This window comes from Mugil cephalus, chromosome 19, assembly GCF_022458985.1.
Source record: "Mugil cephalus isolate CIBA_MC_2020 chromosome 19, CIBA_Mcephalus_1.1, whole genome shotgun sequence".
In the NCBI taxonomy this organism is placed as follows: Eukaryota; Metazoa; Chordata; class Actinopteri; order Mugiliformes; family Mugilidae; genus Mugil; species Mugil cephalus.
In genome coordinates, this window is record NC_061788.1 from 22,160,839 (window position 1) to 22,183,204 (window position 22,366).

Below are 22,366 nucleotides of genomic sequence, written 5' to 3' on the forward strand. Positions count from 1 at the left end.
TAACTATAATTTGGAAGAATGCTGTCAGCCCTCCAGTATGGATGGGAAGGAGTCGGACTGATGCTGATGCTGTTGTGAACACACTGATAATATTTCACCCCCTGAATGGATTTTCACTGACTTGTATCTTCCAATTACACTGTGATCCTTTGTGTATAAGCAAACTGTGCTGTGATCCTGGCCTCATATCACCAGGCTTGTACTGACCCCATTCTATATATGTAGACAATAGCGATTGAATACACGAAACATAACTTACAGTATTTTCATGTAGTGTGTTTATCAACTCATTTCTGTGCTGCAAGGGACACGGAGGTCAGGTACATTGCATTCTGGGGAATGTTCAAACAAAAGCTTCCAGCACAGTTATCAGTAGCTACACCAACTTGAACTGTGAGACTTAGGCCTTGACTTCAGTGTGTTGCATAGTGTGTTAAACAGCTAATATAAACAGAACTAAAATGTCAGAAAGAGTGAGTTGTGAGTCAAACATACTAAAAAAAAAAATACTTGTGCAAAAAAAATATGGATGCAGTCACAGACACCTTGTTTTCTCTGATATTTTCTTTTAACCCTGGGTCTCCTACTGATCAAATTGCAGAACCATAAGTCATAGACGCTGCTAGCAAAACTCATCACCGTGGAGACTTTTGTTATTGCAACTAAAAGGCAAAGGCAGTATCATCAGGTGTAAACACATTGATCAAATTCCAGTCTTGATTTAGTCTGTATTTTATCTTGAATTTCACATACACAGACAAAGTTGTGGTATTAAGTGATGAATTGTCATTTTAGATGTCAGCTTCTCATAGAAAATCTAGCATATTCCATTAATGCTCCAAATCTGCCAAGGCACAATAACGAATTTCCAATTACACTAATGCTTTAATTATATCCATCACTGGGTTTATTGCGAGTACTAGTTGCTTTGGGGTTGCATAGAGACAAAATAAAACTAACCCTAAAATGTAATTTAATGGGGGCCAAATAACAATTTAATTCTGGCACAAACTATTAGTTATTTCACAGGTTCCTCTTGATCTTAGGTTATTAGATTTGTGTTATTAATTATATTTCTAATAAACTGTAATAAACTTTCTGAACTCCAAGGATAAGCGAAGTAACGGTGAGTATCGACAAAATGGGCCAATACATTATCACGCGATCCAATGTTTTAGACGACACGTATTCTGGAATCTGTAGTTTCAACCGCTAGAGCGCCTCATTTTACAGAAGGAAGCGTACTCTTCAATACAACTACAAGTCCCAGGGTTCCACGGGAGACAGAGCGTGATCTACGCGTGCAGACGCACCATGGCGTTGTACAGGTCTGTGTGACAGGCAGGCAGGTTAGCATCAGAATAACACCTCCGGACTGACGAGTCTGCGCACTGCAATCTGCTCTCAGCAACGGTGGGGTGACAAAACAAGGATGGGGTCCCGAATCAAGTAAGAATGTTTATCCAGTGTTTTAACCGGTGCATTAGCATTGTTCCAGTGAGTCTTTAGGGAAGATATTGTGAAGTGCAAGGCCCTGACTTGTTGCGACACAAGCTAAAAACACTGGCGGTACCCCACTTAACGGGACCACAAGAACAGTGTACTTAACATTTATTTTATGGTTTTGAGGTCTGTTAGTCGTCAACGAGGTAATTATACGTGTTATTTTTTTTGCAAAAGCGGAAATTGACAAGACGCAGTTAGAAACCTCTGTCTATGGGTTCAGCTAGAGGTTCGGCTAGTGTAAACATGGTAACTGTCAGATTTTTCTTCCTAAACCGGATGCTAGTTTTCAGGAGATGTGGAGGAGAAAACCTACCTCCCTCCCTTCCTGCAGCCTAATGCTAGCCTGTTGGTATAACTTTGAGGGACAACAGCTTATTTGTTGTTAGGATTTGTTGACTTAAGGCGTTTCTTATCGGTTTTGTTTACGAGCTACACTGTCATATCTGTGTCAGTGGTCAGTGGCAGTGTAACACAGCAGACATACTGCTAGGTGTTTCTGTTGCTTCTGATCTTAGTGTTATAGTAGTAACAGCTTTGATCAGTTCTCCTGTCAGTAACGGAATGTCTGCAGACAGTGGCATGTTTTCAGAAGAGTTATGGAGCGTCCTGCTGTTAGAGCCGCTCAACTTTGCGTGGGACCTTTTGATCAGTACCAAATGTGTTTTCAAGCCTGTCCTCATTCAAACGACCCACTGAGTGCCTTATGTTTAAATACATGTCTATTGTGGCATTATTCTGAGATGCTTGCACACAGAATGTCACCTTTATATCGCCTTGTGTGCAGATATAACTGAATGTAGCAGTTTTAAACAACAAGAAAGAATGAACAATACACTTTTAAACAAAGTAATAATAATTAAATAAAATATGATGAAGGGTGTGTCTACTATAATATGTTCTGGAATGCGAAGAAAGCATTAAAATATAATATATAGTATTTTTATTGCAAATATTACCATAGAATAATTTTATCTGATATTCTGGTTATGGCAGGTTTTAGCTTATTGCTGCAGCCACGAAATACGTGACATATATAAGACTAATATCTAAGTATTCATTACACAAGAGTTGTTTATTGAATGAAACGCCAGGGAATAAAAAAAGATTCCCCAGATTGAACCTTAATTCTCTACTATCTCTGTTACATAGGAGCCCTGGGTATTTTAAAATACACAATAGTTAGTCACCTTTGATATCCATTACTTATTAAATAAATACAAATCAAATCTTATCTTACTGACTTCAGAAAAAAAGAAATCCTTTTTCTTGCTCAACCAGATACAGCTGACTGGATGCCTACACTTTGATTGTTACCCTTGTACTACAGAAAGCCTACTGTGAACAACAGAGTGAAATGTGATAGTATACCAGACCTAGTTAGTCTTGAAGGGACAACTCCTGACCCACTAACATAGTCGAACTTAAAAAGAAACAAAGCCAACAAAGTGGTTGTGTGGCATTTCTCTGTTAGTAAAGATAGGAATTTTATATCTTCTATTACAGGGAAAGCCCCGAGTCCACATTTGAGGTGTATCTGGAAGTGGCCCACCCAGGCACACACAGCTCTGGTAAGTCTGTTACAGGTCATCTTAGACTGCAGGCATTTTCTCTTTCATACTAAGGAAATTATTATTAAAAACCACTTACTTGTTGAAAAAATGTTGCACAGTATGTTCTTTTAAATGTTGTTGGCATTGTCTCCTACTGCAGATGCTCCTTCCCACTTTCTGGAATAGATGTATCAGTGCTAAACTAGAAAAGGCAAACTTGTTGTAAAAATGTTTCTTTACAAGGTTTTTTTTTTATCTGCAGTATGACTAATTTCCTGGATACTGAGGAGAGCTTCTCTGCTATATTTCTAAGAATTTCATCCTGTAGGAGACATCATTTCCTGTGCAGTCTTAAAGATGCCATATCCATCTGACTTCTGCTGATTTTGAAAGTGAAATGTGAAAACAGAGTCACGTCAGACTACCTTTTTATATCTATCTGAAAAAATGATCAGGGTAATGTAATGATTTAATGAAGTAGTGTATAACAAGTTGACTTGAGGAGGATCATTCAAGGTCGTAATTTATAAGTTATTTTGTTTAGATTTAGGATTTTTCTTAACTCGTGACAGTAGTATAGGGGTTTTGACATGTAAGTTTATGTATAGTCCTCACATACTTAGTGCAACCCTTTTCATATTTTACAAATGGTTCTTCTCATGTAAGGTGAGAATGTGACACAGCATGGTGCAGTGCAGCTCAAGAGCTCACCTGCTGGACAGAACAAATGGAGCAAGCTTCCAGGTGCACTGGTGGAAAGACATAATTGTTTATTGTCATAATGGCAACAAAGTTAAAATGATTTACAGATGTATTTACCTAACCTGGACTTAATTCTTGTCAGAGTATAAGTCCGGTGACACACCATTTGGGTTTCATCATGGTACTTCTGCGTACTATTAGATAGTCCTACAACAAATGTGCCTGAATGATTTGATTGGCCCAGCAGATCATAATCAGTTCCCAATGGAGACTTAAGGCAAAACGTCTGCCACAAAAATCTGTTGTTGGGGAAGTTGGTCTCGCTTCCTGGCTAGCATTGACCGCAGTATATACTGAAATTAACGAAGAAATGGTTACTACTAACCATTGGATTTACAGGCACAGTGACGCATCTACCCATTTATTCACACAAGTATACACACATCCACATACCAGGCATTAGGAGAAACTCAGGGTGCAGTGTCTTGCTCATTGGCATATGGCCCATGTTCTGGGGAGTGAACCACTAACCCTCTGTTTCATGGAAAACCCACCCTGCCTACTTCCTTCCTATTCAGCTAATTGGTCAGATAAGACCAATAAAAGATATCAGATAAATTTGGATATGTAGTGAATAACATCTTTTTGTTGGTGAACAAACCTGTAGACATATATGTGTATTGTATGAGTTAATGTGCATGCACGTGAACGTGTTGTGTACATGTGATCTGTATTTGAGTTTGAAGGAGAAAAATTGGAATACTTTGCAATTCTTCTCAGTCAGTAAGTGAATTCAGTCAACTTTGTTGCCTTGATTATGTTAATTCATTTGTACAACTGGCCATATTATCATTGAGCTTCCATTGAAGCTCATGTTTAAATTACAATGAATGCCTACATACAGGAGCTTTCTCATTGTCAGATCGTAGCTATGTTTCTATAGGGAGACACTAAAACACTTGGAAATTAAATCAGTTCATTATAAACCTGATCAGGCTGACAAAAAGTGACCACACAATAAGAAGATCAATACATCAGGCTTCGTCAACTCAGAGATCACAGAAGCAGAATTTGCTAAATGAAGAACACGAGTCAACACAACTCCTGTCAGTAGAAGTGGACAATTTGCATCTCTTAACCATTTCTTCTCAGCAGGGGGAAACAAGACCACACTTGCCATGGCAGCATTTCACAGTGGTTATTTACTAATGAACAGAAGTTAGATGTTTCTAACTAGAGTGTATTTAAAGAGACACAGGAAAGCGAATGATACTGCAAAAACTGCTTTAGGACCAATAAAGACCAGCAAGGGTTGAACTTTCCTGTCACCTGACTTCAACCCCACTGAACATTTATGGACCACTTGTAGACTGAGAAAGCCAATCATTTGTGACATCACGCGACGTTCTGTGGAACACTGTCACATCCTGCAGTGATAAGCAGTGTAACCATATCTGAACAAACTGTTGCTGTTATTATAGCAGAAGTCAAAGTAATGATAGATTGTCAAGGTTTTCCTAAGAGACCTTGATCACATGGGAAGAAGCTGCAGGGATTCGCCCTTTCTGATACATAAACATTAGGGGGTTTCAGTTAATCCAAAGGACTTAGATGTCAGTTCTTTGCACCAAACTGGGAAAATGATTTCTTTATGGATTTGACTTTATGCTTTTCCAACAGTATTATTATACACTACTGACATAGATATTTCTACCATGGCTTTAAAGTGTTAAACAAGGAAAACTGAAATTAGTAAAATAGTTTCTGAAGTTCACAGAACATCACAAACTCACCCATCAGAACGTTGTTTATCAGTCAACCCAAGTGGAAGTTCAGTTTTGAGCCTGTCTGCATCAGCATGAGTTCTGAGTCACCGCCTCAGAACGAATGCACTCCATTAAGTGGTGTTCTACACAGTCTTTTCATGTCTATCCAATTCCAACAGGGCCAGAGACGCGGAGGAAGTACCCTGAAGACTACACAGACCAGGTTGGAAACACACAGTACTTAGTTTTTGCTCTTTCTCCATTTGTCACCCTGCACACAGTCATGTGTTTCTCACAAATACTTACCTTCAGTGTAAAGCTGAAGTTATTTCAGTTTTATTGTTCTGAAAACATTTGGTCACACTTCAGCTTCACCACTCTTGCGGATATTAGAATTTTATTTTATTTTCAGTGTGTATTGTTCATTCTTTCTTTCTGCCCTTTACACATATGTTGCTTCACATTACATCCTTCCTTTTATGCCCTCTAATGGTGTTCACTTCAACACATTGCAACATAATTAGCATATATTTATAACTGTCTTTTGCAATACCTCAACTTTGTCCCACAGGAAACTCTTCAGACTGTGCCTAAGTTCTGCTTCCCCTTCCGGATGGACAGGTACCATAACAAACACCACACACACACACCACACACACACACACACACACACACACACACCACACACACACACACACACACCAGTTCATCAGTCACATTAGTTTTTAGGCAAGAGAGAGAGAGACAGTGGCAGAGAGAGACAGAGTGTTTCCTTTAGCATGGTTTGTGCATTGCTGAATGGACACAGAAGGTATAAGCATCACTACAGGATATGGATGTATGAACTACAGCAGTGTTTGTCATTCCTTTATTGATCATGGGAACAGATGAGGAGGAATTCATAAGTGTACACACACACCTAGTCTGGCTGTGTGCAAAATAAAATATATCCCCCCTTGTTGAAAACAGCACTTAGTGTTTCCTTTTACTCTGTCTTTCTTTTCCTGCCTTGTGAACCTCCTTCAACCTGCAGCCTGACAGTCAACCAGGTCGGCCAAAACTTCACGTTTGTGTTGACTGACATTGAGAGCAAACAGAGATTTGGCTTCTGTCGCCTGTCCTCAGGTGCACACACCTGTTACTGCATTCTCAGGTGAGTCTGTGTGTGTAGTCAGTGTTTCTGGCTCGCTTCAGTTAGTATTCATGAGGCAGTCTTGTTGTTTTTAGATAGAACGACACTATCAAACAGGTTCTGTCAAAACAACTGACCTTTGATGAAATATAGAATTTTTTTTTAAAAAAAAATAAAAATTGGGATGATGACAGTAGCCGCAACCCAACATTACACGCACAGCATGATAATTAAGACAAAATTCGTAACAGAACCCAGAATGATAAACCTAATATGTGAGAAGTTCTCAGATTGTCATGTCTTGGGTCCAGATGGAAACTAACTGAAATCTGGGATTCTGAAGATGCCAAAAGAAATGTTGATTCTGTAATACTCTGCTTCCTAAAAGCACATTCTTTGTGTCTCTCAGTTATCTGCCCTGGTTTGAGGTCTTCTACAAGCTGCTTAATATCCTTGCAGATTACACTGTCAAAGGCCAGGTACGTAATTACAGGTGGTCTGTTTGTCAGATCTAATCATTGTTTTGCTTTTAAGCTCCCAGTTTTTTCTAATTTTTTTGTGAATGTAATATAGTTTCTACCTTGGTGCTCACTTACTTTGGCTTAGGTGACAATGGATATGTTAACTGTTTCACATGTGCATTTTGTTGAAATTACAGCATCAAAACAACAGCTCTATGTTTCTTTTGCGCCATAACATTGATTTTAATGACTAACTGCATGGATTGGTGATATTTGAATGTTTCAGGAAAGCGAATGGCAGGAGCTTCTGGTGTCACTATATACGCTCCCGATCCCTGAGCCTGGAGTCCCTGTTCACCTCGGCGTGGTGAGTCGGCGGCTGACAAGCACCTGTTTTAAAACTAAAATAATGTTACTGGTAGTTGAATCACTCCAATAACATAATTACAGAAAGATTACATTTTTACCTTTCAAGCACAGTTTAGCCCCAACACAACATTTCTAACTGTTACTGTGCATCACCATATAATAACCAATAGAGGTCTACAGGATCTTTTCTTATGTTATTTCTCTGTCACACTGGCATGTATTCCAACTCTCATTGACCATATTTTCTTTTCCTCTAGCATTCCTTCTTCACTGTGCCTAATTCAAGCGAACTACCCAGCATACCAGAGAATGTGAGTGCTGTCATGTGCTTGTGCTTGAACACGTCCCAGTCAAATCCTGAGGCTCCCTTACATTTAGCCAGCGAGAAGTTCACTATATGTACAACTGATCAGGCCTGGTCATTTTGAGACTATTAAAAGGTTTCTGAGCAACATCACGCCTGAGATTTCCTGAGCCTACAAAAACGGATAAGAGATGTTCTCAAATGATCTAAAGAAGGACGTTTATGTGTTCAAAGAACCTGCTGTCATTAGACAGAACTCATCATGGACGGTCCACGTCACAAAATGTGATAAGAGACAACGATCGTTTTAAAATCAGTCACTTTAACTTTTTGTGACTGTTGAATGAATTGTAAAGACTTAAACTTCTAATTTAATGAACACAAAACACAACTATGGCCTTGCCATGTGGAGATTGTGTCTTTTTGAGATTGTGCTAAATGAAATTAGAAAATCTATCAACAGTGTACTATCACAGCTTGAAATAAATCCTGACCATTCCTCCCATAAAGTACACATTAAATTACAGTTGCAGAGTTTGCAGTTTATCATCTTAATTTCTCCTTTCTTATCCTTCCTTATCTTACATAAACAGTCAGATGCTTGATGTGATGCATCTAAGCAGATCTTCTACATACTCAAATATTGCAGTTTCTTCAGTAATGCTTTGGTCTCTCCATTGTTGTTTTTTATTTGTGCAACTGAAGTTTAATGACTTAAATCAAAATGTATGCCGTTAATGATCTTTACTTTCATAATAACTCTTTTTCTTTTTTTCTCCTATTTTGTTTGACCCTTGCAGAGAAACCTAACAGAATACTTTGTAGCAGTAGATGTCAATAACATGCTTCATCTGTACGCTAGTATGCTTTATGAACGTCGAATCCTCATCTGCTGTAGCAAACTAAGCACTGTAAGTAGAGTCCACTTCCTCTTTCTTCTCTCTTCTTCAGCGCTTGTCAATTTTAGTCTCTTGAGTATTTTTGTAATGAGAATATGTGTTGCAATTTTAGCATTTACTTATCTACAACTCTTTAAATAAATTTTTTTTATTTTAGAATATTTGATTTTTTTTTGCATATTTATTAAAAAGGAAATAATGAAATATCACATTGACATAAGTATTCGGACCCCTTCCTACAACACTTGAGATGTTTCTACATCTCGACCATCTGCCAAGTAGTCTCCACCTGTGGCCAATTAAAGTGATTGGACACAACTTGGAAAGACACACCTTTCTATAAAAGGCCTGACAGGTGCATTTCGGAGAAAAATCCAAGTCATGTGGTTAAAGGAACTGGCTGCTAAGAGAGCTAAGAAACAGGATTGTTGCAAGGCATAGAGAGATCCTCCAGTTATTCTGTGTGGAGATCGGACAAAGTTCCAGAAGGAAAACCATCACCGCAGCCCTCCACCAATCTGGGCTTTATGTTAGAGTGTAACCACTCCTCAGAGTGAAAGCCTCTCCTCGTTGTAAAACGCATGCTTGAAGCATGACAACATGACAGTGACCCTAGGCACACAGCCACGACATCACAGGAGTGGCTTACGAACAACTATTTGAATGTCGTGGAGTGGCCCAGCCAGAGCCCTGACTCAAGCCTTATTAAACATCTCAAGAGACCTGAAAATGTCCTCATCTAACCTGACCGAGCTTGAAAGGATTTGCGAGGACGAATGGCAGAAAATTCCCCACTGCAAGTGTGCAAAGTTTGTACCTAAAAATAACCAAGGTTGTAACGTGCTTCAATTAAGATTTGAGTAAAGACTCTGAATACTTATTGTATATATCAATGTGATATTTTAGTTTTTCCATTTTAATGCATTTTCCAAGAATTTCTGAAATGTACTGAATGTACATTGATATGAAAAAAGGTGAAAACCATGTTGGCCATACAGAGAAGTAGCTTGTAATCTGCTGGACCCTTGGGCTGTATGGGGCTTTATAGTGAGTTTCATGTCATTGTTTAGTTGTCCAACTGAGATTTTAACGTTTGCTTCACTCTCAACACTCACTGGGTGTCATATTTGGGCAGCAACAGGCCGCTGTTTTTTTACACATATAAATATATATGAATAGCACATAAAGGTCACAGAACATTACCAGCTCTGCAGCAAATAGCAGACAGACACAGTCAGGGATCATCTGTTGAGCATAGTGCTGCACTTTGCTGCACTTCTATTAATCAGATGGAAACGAACACTGCTCCAAGTGAATGTTGCTACAGAAACACTAGATTAAGATTAAATTCACCAAGTATAGTAAACCCCAATGTTGTGTTTGCTACTTTTTTTAGTTTCTGCTCTCTCTAAGTCAAAAGTTCCAGGTGTGATGAATGTCACAGTGTCTTTGTCTGTAATTTAGTCATAATCTATGGCCAGCATGGAGGGAATAACCTCTAGTGTAATTTAGTGTTTGTCAAAGTGTGTTCAAGGTAACAAGAAAATTTGATATAAATCTAATAATTTTTTCCCCATAATTTGATAGTTTGATGGCATTGTATTTAATTCAGATGGAATTCTTTTTTGCACTTACAAATGTGCTTGTGTACAATAGTAAGCAGTATTGTACCCTCACCTGTTAATTCATTATGTACACCAGTTTAACTGCTTCCCAAGAAGAACACCATTACTCCAAAAATGGTATTGGGGATATTTTCTTAACACCTTTAGAGCATTGTTGCTGACCATCTTCACCCCCCAATGACCACAGTACGCCCACCTTCTTAATGACTACCTCCAGTAAGATAGCATGCCATGTTATGAAGCAGCTCATATAATCTCACCCTTCTTGAATAGAACAAGGAAATGTTAATCCAATAGAGCTTCACTAGTGTACTTCTCACAAATCTACATAAATGATGCCACTTTCATGTCAATATGGACCAAAATTTCACGTAATGTTTCTAGCGCCTTGTTATGTATACAACAGAGGATTAAAACAGTTCTGAATTCAAAAGGTCTGTACCTTATAAAATTGTTGTTTAGTGTATATCCCAATGTTTTTTTATTATTCAATATTGGAATATATGTATTTTGAATTTTCTCATACACAGATCAGTAATTATGCATCACATGTTGTTTACTTGATATTTTTCCACAGTTAACAGCTTGCGTCCATGGCTCTGCGGCCATGTTATATCCAATGCACTGGCAACATGTTTACATTCCTGTCCTGCCTCAACATTTGTTAGACTACTGCTGGTGAGTACGCTGGCTAACACACTTGCGTACCACAGACCACGGCTACATACATATAAGTCCATCAGTTCAACAACGAGCAAACACGGTGCTTAAGTTAAACAACAACTTTAGAATGGTCTGTTGATCACATCGAATATGCTTTACAAGTGTAAGGAGACCTTTTACTATTTTATTCTCAGCTCCTGTTTTAATAGAGAACTGGGGCTGTTTTAAAGGGTTCTTGCACATTGAACTCTGAAAGCTGATTGATGTTGGTGATATTTGTGCCGTTTTTTTTTTTATTTGGTAAAAAAAATATAGTGCCTGTCCAATTTCAGGTCAGATTGATTTTATTCATTCTGAAAGGAATAGTTCTAATATACAGCTGGAAAGTGCACAAAGCAAGTGATGTAATATTAAATAATTTCAGGGGATATTGTCCATATTTTTTCCATGTTTTTTAATTACATTTGTATGTTTACGTTTTTATAGCACCTAAAGCAATTCATTTCCTCCAAATGCTTTACATAATCCAGTAAGCATCACTTGACATGGCTAGATTCCATAACCCATTTTCCATTTTTTTTTTTCAGTGCCCCAATGCCCTTCCTCATTGGAGTGCATTCCAGTCTGATGGAGGTAGGTGTCAATAAATGGCACACATAGTCAGATCCAGATTTAAAACAAATAATTGCAGTTGTTTTCTTTAGTTGACTGTAAGCATGGCACATGTTCTCTCTGTTGCTTGCAGAAAGTTCGAGGGATGGCTCTGGATGATGTGGTGGTCTTAAATGTGGACACAAACACACTGGAATCCCCTTACGATGACCTCCAAAGCCTGCCCAATGATGTGGTGAGAAACTAGCGGGCAGCATCTAATAACTGTATAGTATTTTGAAAATATACAATATACTCATCATTTTATGATGATATCTTTGTGTACCATAGGTTTCTTCTTTAAAAAGTCGTTTGAAGAAGGTTTCAGCAACGACGGGGGACTATGTGGCGCGAGCCTTCCTCAAGAGTCAAGCGGCTCTGTTCGGCAGCTACAGACACGCCCTGCAAATTGAGTCAGTAAGTGCATGGTGTGAACCACAACCAAGAAGGTTTCAACCAAGAAAAAGTTGTAAGTGACAGCGGAAGGTTCTCAGAACTGAAATAGCCCCTGGTTGAACTGCTACTCATCATATATTATATCTAATGGAAGCTGTTGCCACAGCCCCTTCCCCAAAGTAATGTAACATGTTTTAATTTGTTACTACATAATTACTGCTTTACAGATATTTGGATGAGTTGTGAAATGTCTTTAAAACATTTCAGTTGCCTTTAAATATGTAATTGTGCCTATATCTATGTCTGTGTGTGTGTGTCTGTGTGTGTGCGTGTGTGTGGCAATAAATGTATGAATCCATCAATAAATCTATATCAAGTTTCAAGTTAAAAGGGCACGTACACATGAGACCAAAGGTAAAATGTTGTGTGTTAAGATATACTGTGACTTCTGTGTTTTAGGGAGAGCCTATAACATTTAGTGAGGAAATCTTTATAAACCATCGTTCCAGTGCCATGAGGCAGTTCCTTCAGAATGCCATTCAACTACAGCTCTTCAAACAGGTAGACAAACCCACACACAGTAATACTAACCCTAACTCTTAGTCTAATAATCTGTAAAAGATAAAATATATATATATATATATATATATATACATATATATATATATATAGACCTTTACATAGACAGCAGTAGAAGCCCATGTATACATGGACACTCTCTCTTTCTTGCTCTCTTACAACCTGTTGTATGCTTTCACTTGCAGTTCATTGATGGCCGCTTGGACCTGCTGAACTCAGGAGAGGGGTTCAGTGACATGTTTGAGGAGGAGATCAACATGGGTGAATATGCAGGTGGGTCAATCGAACTGTTTCCTCTCGCACAGAGTGTACCTGTGAATCATAAAGAGAATAACACAAGAAGACGTGGCAGTTGGGATGCAATATCAGTTTCACATTAAAACTCACAGACCAAAAACATGAGCACAAACATTGTTCCATTGTCTGTGCTGTCTCTCGTCTCTGGTTTGCATCACAGTTTTCTAGACCTTCTCAGTTAATGTCCGATACACCATGTGATGCTGACGGTGTATTGTTGTGACTTTCCTCCTACAGGCAGTGACAAGACCTACCATCAGTGGCTGTTCACTGTGAAGGTGAGCAACTCCTTTACTATTACTATACACACAGGCACATGTTACCTTATTAGTACAGATAGGTTCACCCTTCAACACATAGACTTCTGTACAATATTCTGCAAATATTCATCAACAACCTACTTGTTTTCCAATATTTCATGGCTGTTAAGAACCGTCAGTCCGTCGACTAAAATGGGGTTGTCAAAATAATAGAAACATGTGTTAGTACAACACTGTACAGTTCAGTAGTACTACAAGCCGCAGCCTCCAAAATGGAAATTGAATCAACAACTGTCAGTTATTTTCAACAAATGCTGAATACATAACCTTCCAGAAAGTAATATTTGGTCTAAATGAACTGGCTTTCCTTTCACGTGTTGGGCCTCTACTGACCTTTGTTGCCCCAGGGTGCTTTGCACTTTGTCCTTTTACTATATACAAGTAACCTTTTTATTATATTGCAGTGAAGAGATTTCAAAGACAACACCTCTAAATAGCTTCAACCCTAATAAGTCAGCACCCACAAACTTCCATTTAGAAGAAATGGTTATGGTCTTTCTATTCTGGACTGAGTCATTTCCTGGCACTCTTCCGTTAAGATATTTGTAGGTTGCTTTCACGCCTAGTTTGTTGCTCTTAAATGGACTGATGAATTGCTTTGTCTTGATTGTTAAATACAACATTGTAAAATACTGTTATTATATTACTACCTGAAATGTACTTCAGGTGCGAAAGCCCCCTTAGACTGTTATATAAACACACAGTAGTTTAATATTAGATTTCTGGTGTCTCCTGTGCCACTCGTGAAATATTAATGAAGAGCTGATACCTTAAAAGTAGGAGAAGGCCCATAAGAAGGCCATGCTTGTGCACTTCACAATAACAGCTGCATGCTGAATTGTTGTCACATTTGTAAAAAACATACTGTAAGGGTAAACCTACATCACAATTTCTTACCAGTAGTTTACATTGTACCTGTTGGTGTGCTGCCAAGATTGCATATATATGTTTTCAATTCAAAAATCAACAAAAGGTGTCATTTGCTGAGTTGTTGTTCTCACAGCTGGTACATATTGTCAATCCCAGTGTGGTGTTTGTGTCATTTATATGTCCCACTCTACTAACTCTCTAAAACTGATGTTTTGCCAATGTTGTCTGACAGAAAGGAGGAGGGGCTATCTTCAACACAGTGAAGACCAAGGCTAATCCGGCCATGAAGACCGTTTACAAGTTTGTAAGCATTTCTCTTCTGCACTAGAAAAATAACTTTTGATCAGAAATATACAAATTTTTGTCTGTGGCAGTTGTCAGAAAAATACACCAGGAAGACAGAACTGTATAGTACTCCACAGTATCAGCCAATGCAGTGCCCATCAATATCACCATCAGTCATGGAATCAAGAGTGCAACTCAGTTATGCGACATAACTGTCATTTAACAAGAATTTGATTAACAGAGCTGTCATAGAAAGTATACAGGAGCTTCTTCTCAGAGATGCTCCATTATGCTAACAACCTGCTGCGACTTGATTGTTGTTGAACTGCAAAAACAGTGCTAATGACCTACCTGTGTTTGTTTGGTTGACAGGCGAAGGACCATGCAAAAATGCGTATCAAGGAAGTCAAGAGCCGGTTGAAGCAAAAGGTATATAGCTGTACACTGCAGACCAAATATTCTTGATCACGATAACAACTGCTTGTACATTTGAAAGTGTGAACCAGAATCCTCTGCTCCAAAAGGCAGTGACAGTTGTTGGTTTCTTTCTCTTGCCTAATATACCTTAAACACCACCCTTACTCACCTTGGCTGAACCCTCGGGTGTCCCAGCCACAGCGTGCATACTCACTCCCCTTCCCCCTGCATTGCCATCGCTCCTTTCACCCATGTCAACCTGCATCTCCCTGTCCCCTCCACTTGCAGGAGCAGTCAGAAAATGGTTTGTCCAGTGGAGGGCCAGCGGTCATCGACGATGATGGTACAGCAGGATTCACCCCCTCCAGCGGTGCAGTCAGGAGGGAGGGATCGCTGGGAACCTGGGACGACCATAGGCCAATCACTGTGCACTTAGGACAGGTGGGCAGAAGTGAGGTGCTAAATGTGTGGAGAGAAAAAGAGAAAGCATTAACTCATCATTAACTCATGAAAAACAATGTCATATTTAGTAATTTCCAACTATTTTATTGTCAATTTCTTAGCTGTTTTACACATAGTTACTTTGTACTTTGTACTGTTTCCTATTGTCTATAGTGTATTCTAACCTCCATTCCCTAAAGTACATACACAATAAATCACAGATATAGTATACACATTCTTGCAGCCTTTGCAAAGTCCTTTTCTATTTTGTCACTTTCTTTATTAACTGCCATAGGCTCGGCCACCAGTGCTCTTGAAGAGACCAAGCAGCAATGTGAGTCTGGAAAGCAGCATTGACCAGTAAGCCTACCTCCTTTATATACAGTAAATTCCACCATCCATCATGCAGCCAAGACATTGACACTTTTAGCCAGTGACAGTGTTATGCTATCGTTCTCATCATAATGGCTAGGACAAGGGAAAACAACACCAATTACCAATGAAGTGGCCTGCTTGTAGTGCCTGTGTTCCTACCTGGCATTAACAAATCCGTCTCCTGCCAGCTCTGCATGCAAATAACCTGTGACATCATTTTAGTCGCAGCAGATTTAACAGCAGCTGTCTCTAATGGATCTCTACAGCTATTTCAGAAGTGCAAACAGGGCTGGGTTTTGGATGTGCTCATGACTTGGGTACACAGGTTAAGCTATAATGCATTTAACTCTGCCCTGATGTAGGGTATTTTAGGGACCTTCACAAAACTCAGTTCACAAATTGAACCCTGAAAGCTTCCATATACACCATTATCTCCAGTAATAAAGGGAAATAAAGACACCAGTGCTTGAGAAAATATACTTCACACGGCTCTTTATACATCATCATGATCATATCAATAACTAACCACAACTTTAAGTGACAACAATAGTTCTCTTGTAGTTATAGGTGAATTAGCAGGTATAATGATTGAATACAAGAGGAATCATCATCAGGTTGGAGAATTATGCATACACATGTACAGTGTACTCATATTTACAACTGTCAAAATGAACATGTTGGTGCGGATTATTCCATCATCATGAATAATCTGATTAAAAAAATGAATGCATGTAACCCATCTGCAGACTGAGATGCGCAATAGAATGACTCTGAACTAGCAATGCATTTCAGGCAGTTTGTCCCTATAGAGTAATCAGTGCGTATGCACAAATGGGCAATTAATTTGGTAGTGACAGGCAGCAGAACCAACTGATAAAGATGGAAACGATTTCCATGGGAAATTTGAGTAAAAAAAAACAAGACGGAACAGTCAACCCACATAAAGTATTATCACACTCTGCAGGAAGGAGTTTGCTTTTCACCAAAGCACTTCCAGCTTAAAATATCATATTAACTCCAAGTACACATTAGTCGGGGATGCTGCATACACTTTGGCTAAAGCACTGCACAGTTTAAGACTAACCAAGACAAAGACAAGCTGACAGTGCTGGTTTGGAAATATCTGGCCACACCTGCAACCACTGTTCCATGTGACAGACTGCTCTCAGTTGCAGGCTTGTTGTAAATAAGACGTGGTCAGCTCTCCTTTCAGACAATGTCACCAAGTTAGTTTGTCTTAGTAGCTGCTGAAAGTAGAGGAACGGGGCCACATTAATTGGGAGAAATGTTTGTTTAAAAAAAGACAAAAAGATGTTAAGTTGTGATGTGATATTTAATCTTGGTTAATTGAAATTAAAATTTTTAATCATTTGACAGCACTCTACTCCTATTATTAAATACTTTAATTTATGAATTATTTGTTAGAGTTATTTATGAGTTAGGTTTAGTTTTTAAAAGGCTCCTAATACTAATGATAAAAATTACTTAAAGTAGCTTTTGCCTTCTCTTGCAATCACTTACAGGCCATTTCATTCTATAGTATATTATAAAGCACAGCTAATCATTGAAACCAAGATATTTACAGGATTTCCAGTGCTGATCCCAATGAGAATAATAATATTAAGTGAGTGTAAAAGTAATTTAAAATCAATCAGAATTTGCTGAATAGCACAAAAAGCAACATGTTTGGAGAGCCGGACTAACATAGGGTGCTGTTGTATATACAGTTGTATCAGGTACAAATGAGTTGCACTGCCAACTTTCAACTCTATCTTTCAACAACGCTTACATTCTTGGTCATATTACATGTATTTATTTAATACTTTAAAAAAGATAACCGGTGAGTATACACAAATGAACTATAATGTTGGATGTCAACTAGAATATAAGAGAATATTAATTTTCATTAGCCTTACAAATAGCCTAGCAACAATGTTGATGTTCATAGGCAGGGAATAATGTTCTCCATACTGCTGTATCGGGAAACATAAAATCTGACCTGCCTGATGGCAACAGGATGTTAGTAGTTGCATAGTAGTAGCATAGTAGCATACTAACCCTACTACAAGTACAGTTTGCCACTGCTGATATGACTAATCCTCAGCTTTTCTTTACTTAATTTTCCTTTTCTTTCCTTTCTCTTTTTAAATAACCAATTAACATGTGAAATGAGCTGTGAATTTCCTATTGTCTCTCTTCTCCTCACTATAGCTCTATCCGTCCTACTCGTCACTACACAGTCTTTCTGTCGGAGGATTCGTCTGGAGACGAGCTCCAATACGACGATGACTCCATCTCTGGGTTTCCTGACAGCTTTCTCTTCTCCGTCCCTTTTGAGTGGTCGCCTCTGTACGCATCTCTCTCACTGGCTTTGCACGGTTTTCTAATTAATACGCTTTCTCAGATCTCTTCTCTCTCTAAGGAAATGTTCATGTGTGTGTTTTATAACAGTACATGAAGGGCATTGTGGTCACTGTGCAGGGAACGGAGGAGGTTTTGGTTGCAGGTCTTTCAATACCACACCAAAAATCTGCTCTTATTGCTTGTATTGCAATAAGAGCAGATTTTTGGCGTGGGCACCGGTGGATTAGTTCTGCTAGAGGTGATAACACTTTTTTTTTAGGTCTTGGGCCAATAAACCCAATCCAACCCCAAACTCACTTTTGTATAAAGACAAATTAAGTTCCCTTTTGACATGATAACAATTCTTACACACCAATGATCTGTTTAACAGCTGTGCTTTATGTCAAACTTTTCCTCAATGTGATGAATATGTCAGTTATTTATTCACCTCATAGGCTTAGCCACAAATGCAGACTACATCTTATTAGCCAATGAACTGGCTTGAAGCAGAGTGTCAGCTATCAGTATAAAATACCACAGAGGGTTTTCCCATTTTACACAATAGGACACTTATGTGTCCCACTGCGTCCCCACTAGTATGCATTAGTGCAGACCCCCCTTTAAAAGATGTCCATAGCAACATTGACTGTGACCACAATATTGACAATGAGTTAAAAAATGAGTGAGCAGAGACGGTGGAATAAAAATGTTATATGACATTTGCTAACCTTTATTCTGTTTCCCTTTCTTATCTGGTTACATTCCTTTCCTAATTTAAACAGGGAATTCCTTATTATATGAGTTTACCAATAATGGAAGTGGGATGGCAACAGGATTAAACAAAAACTATAACTAAATGTAATTTGTTAATCAGAGACTCAGATACACCTGTTTCATAGTACACCTTTATCAAAGGTTTTAAAGGTGCACAGGTGGGTTGGATACAGGTTGTGACCTATGAAGACCTCTATTGTATGAGAGAAATTAACGATAAATAAAACGTTGTCCCTGCAGGCCGCAGCCATACCGCTCCCTGAAGGAGGTTGAGCTGATAGACAGGGACGATCCTGGTTTTGGGGCAGAAAGCTACACTGCACCACCCAGCCCAGTTACTGAGAAATTTTCCAATGTTAACCTTCTGGGTGACATTTTTGGCTGCCAAGATGAGCCTGACAGCCAACCAATCACCTTGGCTAAAAGCCTCGAAGACCTGAGGACTCCCAAAGACTCTGATGATCTACAAGCCAAGTTCACTTACCAGGTCAGAGGTTCAAATTTTTTCAAGACAAAAATTATTTAATACTCTCCAGTTCATGTTATCAAAGACTATATGTCTCTAGTGTTACTGGAAGGATCCTTTAAATTTCAAACTGTCTTGTGTTTGCAGCGGATGGACCTGAGTATTGGTGAACACTCGCGTACACTTCCAGGCCTCAAGCTCTCCAACCCTTACAACAAGCTGTGGAGTTCAGGGCGGGACGATTTAGTCTTGCCTATTTGTCCTACCTTTGATAGACATCTGACTGTCCAACATCCTGTACAGGCTGACGCCCAGTCCCCGGGCCATGGGAGTTCTGGCACAGGTCCTGACCCTTTGGACCCTTCCATCCCTAGCAACATCACTATACCCCGTCCCCACGGAAGAAAGACTCCTGAACTTGGTAGTGTCCTAGCACCCCCTGTGGCCCAGTCACGCTCTAAGCCAGCGGGGGCTGGTGAAGGAAGGACTACAACAGGGGGACAAGAGTTTAGGCAAGCTCTGAGCATGACCACAGATAAAGACCTGCTCAGGCCCACCAAAGCTACTGGGGACAGTTTAGATCTGATAAGCCTCCTAGACCCCCTTAACAACTCAGCACAGACCAGCTCATCTGTACCAACTGACCAGGTAGATACTGGTATGTCGTCTTCATGCAAACCAGCACTGCCACCCAGGTCCTACCCTCAGGGCTTGCCTCCTTTCCCACTACATCCTCACATATCGTTGAACCCTTTTGCCCAGTCTTTGCAGCACTACTCACCGATTGTAAGTGGTAATCCCTTCAATGCAGTCTACGGGCCTCCGTCAGGCTACTTGCACACCTTAGCCCAGCCTCAATCATTTTCTACACTACCTGGGCTCTACAAGCAGCATTCACCAGGCAGTTCCAACCTGCATCCCAATTATGGACCTCTCCCGTCAGCCTTCCCCTCCTCCGTTACCTCCCTGCCACAGTCCTCTGCCAGCAATCACACTATTTCCAGCCTCTTGGACTCCACCTCTGTCCCCAGTACAGCTATGAACATACTGGCAAAGCCTCTTCTCGATGAGGGAGAGAGCCAGAAGCCGCAAGATCCTTTTGGGGACCTGCTGACTATGGCCAGACCGGCTACACCCCCAAAAAAGAAGATGGAGGACCATCGAAGGAAGTGGGAAACATTTGACTAAAACCTATATATCTATTATGCTCCTCTGAGGTGCCCCTCTCTGTCACTTTTCTCACTTCTCTATCAGGACCATCTGCTGCTTTTAATGGCGTGTTAGCGCTCATGCTGTGTGCTATGCTTATGCAACTCACAGTTGTAGAAGAATATTTACTTAAACTGAGATTAAAGACATGCTGAGGAAAGCAACATGAGAGTTCTGTCAGAATGTTCCTGATCCCCTATTCCAAAATTCAGTATATATTTTTTTTATTTTTATACACTTTAAAACCAGAATAAGAGACAGAACTGTAGGTGACACCTGTGGGTGATGCCAGTTAACCACTACAAGCTTTATGTCAGAATTTATGTCCTTGAGGTCAGTAAATTCTAATCTAGGACACTAGACAGAGTAAAAGCAACATATTATATATTATCTCTGTGTAAAAGGAGTTGAACATTAGGGAATAAAGCTCACTCTATTACCCCCGACAAGCTAAGATCTGAGAGTGAGTGTCTGTTGTATCTATGCTGGTGCTCATTTTGGCAGGTTCTAATTACTCTGAGTCATATTAATTTTCACCAGCATGAACAAATAAGGAAAAATACTCAACACTACAACACTACTACTAATGCTTTCATTATTGCAATAGATGAAGTGAAGCAAAGGCTGGTAGTCACAATATAAAACTGCTACCAGCAATAGTAACCTCAACTCACACATTGTTACTGGGGAAGTCTGCTGGTCAGATAGTGTCAACGTACAAAAGTTATTCAAAAGAAACCATATACTGGACATGAACCAAAGACAAAATGAGGTAATAAATGTCAGTGCTGTGTCACATTCTATTAAATCACAGTTTATTGGATAGCACTTTAATCCGATGGACCAATTACTCTGATTCTGTGTCATTTCTGACATGTATTTGCTTTAGGTGTCCCCGCTGCCCCCATTGTTGAATACTGGTGATTTCAACTGTGGGACTGGTGCCTATTAGGTACCCTCCACAGGTGTCAGCAAAACTACAAGAAACTACATCAGAGGGATCATGGCTTAAATAACTATAACTGGTGTATTGTTGTGTAATCGAATGTGTGAACTGTTATATTTTCAGTATAGTTTGGACTGGAACAACAGGATCTTTCTTCTACTCTTGTGTAGTGTGTAAATATGCAAATGCAACAGATATGACCTCTTAGTAACTGAAGGTCCTGATCAAGCAGTGAGGAAGGGTCATGTTGGGACACCCATACTAATCTCCCCTTGCCACTACGATCAGCTCTGCAGTGACAAACAAGAGCATGTGTCTCATGGACAGACGGAGGGCGTGGGTCGCCTCCTCAGCCCACAACACTTGAACTCACATGGACCCGTCAAAGGACTTTCTGCGTATTTTAGGTTGTTTCATTTTCTAGCCATTGTACCCAGGAAATCACACATAAAGTCATAAAGACTTGCTTCAAGATGTTCAGATGCCAACAATTCTCAGCCTATCACCACTACTAACAAATAGCTTACAACTGTTTGCACAGCTCCCTCTTGTGTCATGTGTCTTCAGTGCCACCACATTAGAGTAGTTCTTGGTATAGACCTGAATAGACTTCAAAAATGGCACACAGTATTTTTCTAAAAGAAAAAACGTCACACTCACAGCAGCATATGTTTTAACAATGTCAGCTTCTATGATTAGCTTGTATTCTTACTAGTAGCTAGTCTGCTGTAGTTATTTAACATCGTACTGGCATTATGATAAAATAGCTACAAAATGTGGTGCATCTCAATCATGTAGTTAGGTCATTTTTGTGTCTTTGGTAGCCTCATACACTGTGCTGTTTGTTTTTTTTTTTTGTTGTTGTTTTTTTTATTTTTTTTTTTATTTTTGGGTCTGAAAATGTGTTGCCTCTCACTGTTCTTCAAAAAGAAGCATTTTAAGAAAACCTACAGTAGACCAGTGTCCCTAAAATGATTTTAAATATTTCTGTCTAATTAAATATATGGAGACTTTCAAACA

The 22,366-nt window shown here is 39.4% G+C and overlaps 1 protein-coding gene across 2 annotated transcripts; it reads left to right on the forward strand.

The window, feature by feature from the left end:
- Positions 1 to 1,295: 1,295 nt before the first annotated feature.
- Positions 1,296 to 22,366, forward strand: dennd1a (DENN/MADD domain containing 1A). Of its 2 annotated transcripts, XM_047569882.1 has the most exons (23): positions 1,296 to 1,449; positions 3,010 to 3,074; positions 5,704 to 5,747; positions 6,096 to 6,145; positions 6,558 to 6,677; positions 7,066 to 7,135; positions 7,404 to 7,484; positions 7,744 to 7,797; positions 8,591 to 8,701; positions 10,892 to 10,992; positions 11,565 to 11,610; positions 11,723 to 11,824; positions 11,920 to 12,045; positions 12,484 to 12,585; positions 12,789 to 12,876; positions 13,138 to 13,178; positions 14,323 to 14,394; positions 14,748 to 14,804; positions 15,081 to 15,233; positions 15,529 to 15,593; positions 17,820 to 17,957; positions 18,966 to 19,212; positions 19,339 to 22,366. In XM_047569882.1, exons 1-23 carry the CDS (start codon positions 1,433 to 1,435, stop codon positions 20,377 to 20,379), a joined length of 2,991 nt encoding a protein of 996 aa, XP_047425838.1. In that variant the 5' UTR covers positions 1,296 to 1,432; the 3' UTR covers positions 20,380 to 22,366. The 2 variants fall into 2 exon arrangements, with proteins under 2 accessions (XP_047425838.1, XP_047425839.1); XM_047569883.1 differs by lacking the exon at positions 17,820 to 17,957.

What these genes read in the sequence shown, in the direction of transcription:
- dennd1a (XM_047569882.1), top strand. An exon ending in ATTACACTGTCAAAGGCCAG is followed by an intron (nt 7,136 to 7,403) that starts GTACGTAATTAC and finishes TGAATGTTTCAG; the next exon opens with GAAAGCGAATGGCAGGAGCT. An exon ending in AAGCCAAGTTCACTTACCAG is followed by an intron (nt 19,213 to 19,338) that starts GTCAGAGGTTCA and finishes TTGTGTTTGCAG; the next exon opens with CGGATGGACCTGAGTATTGG.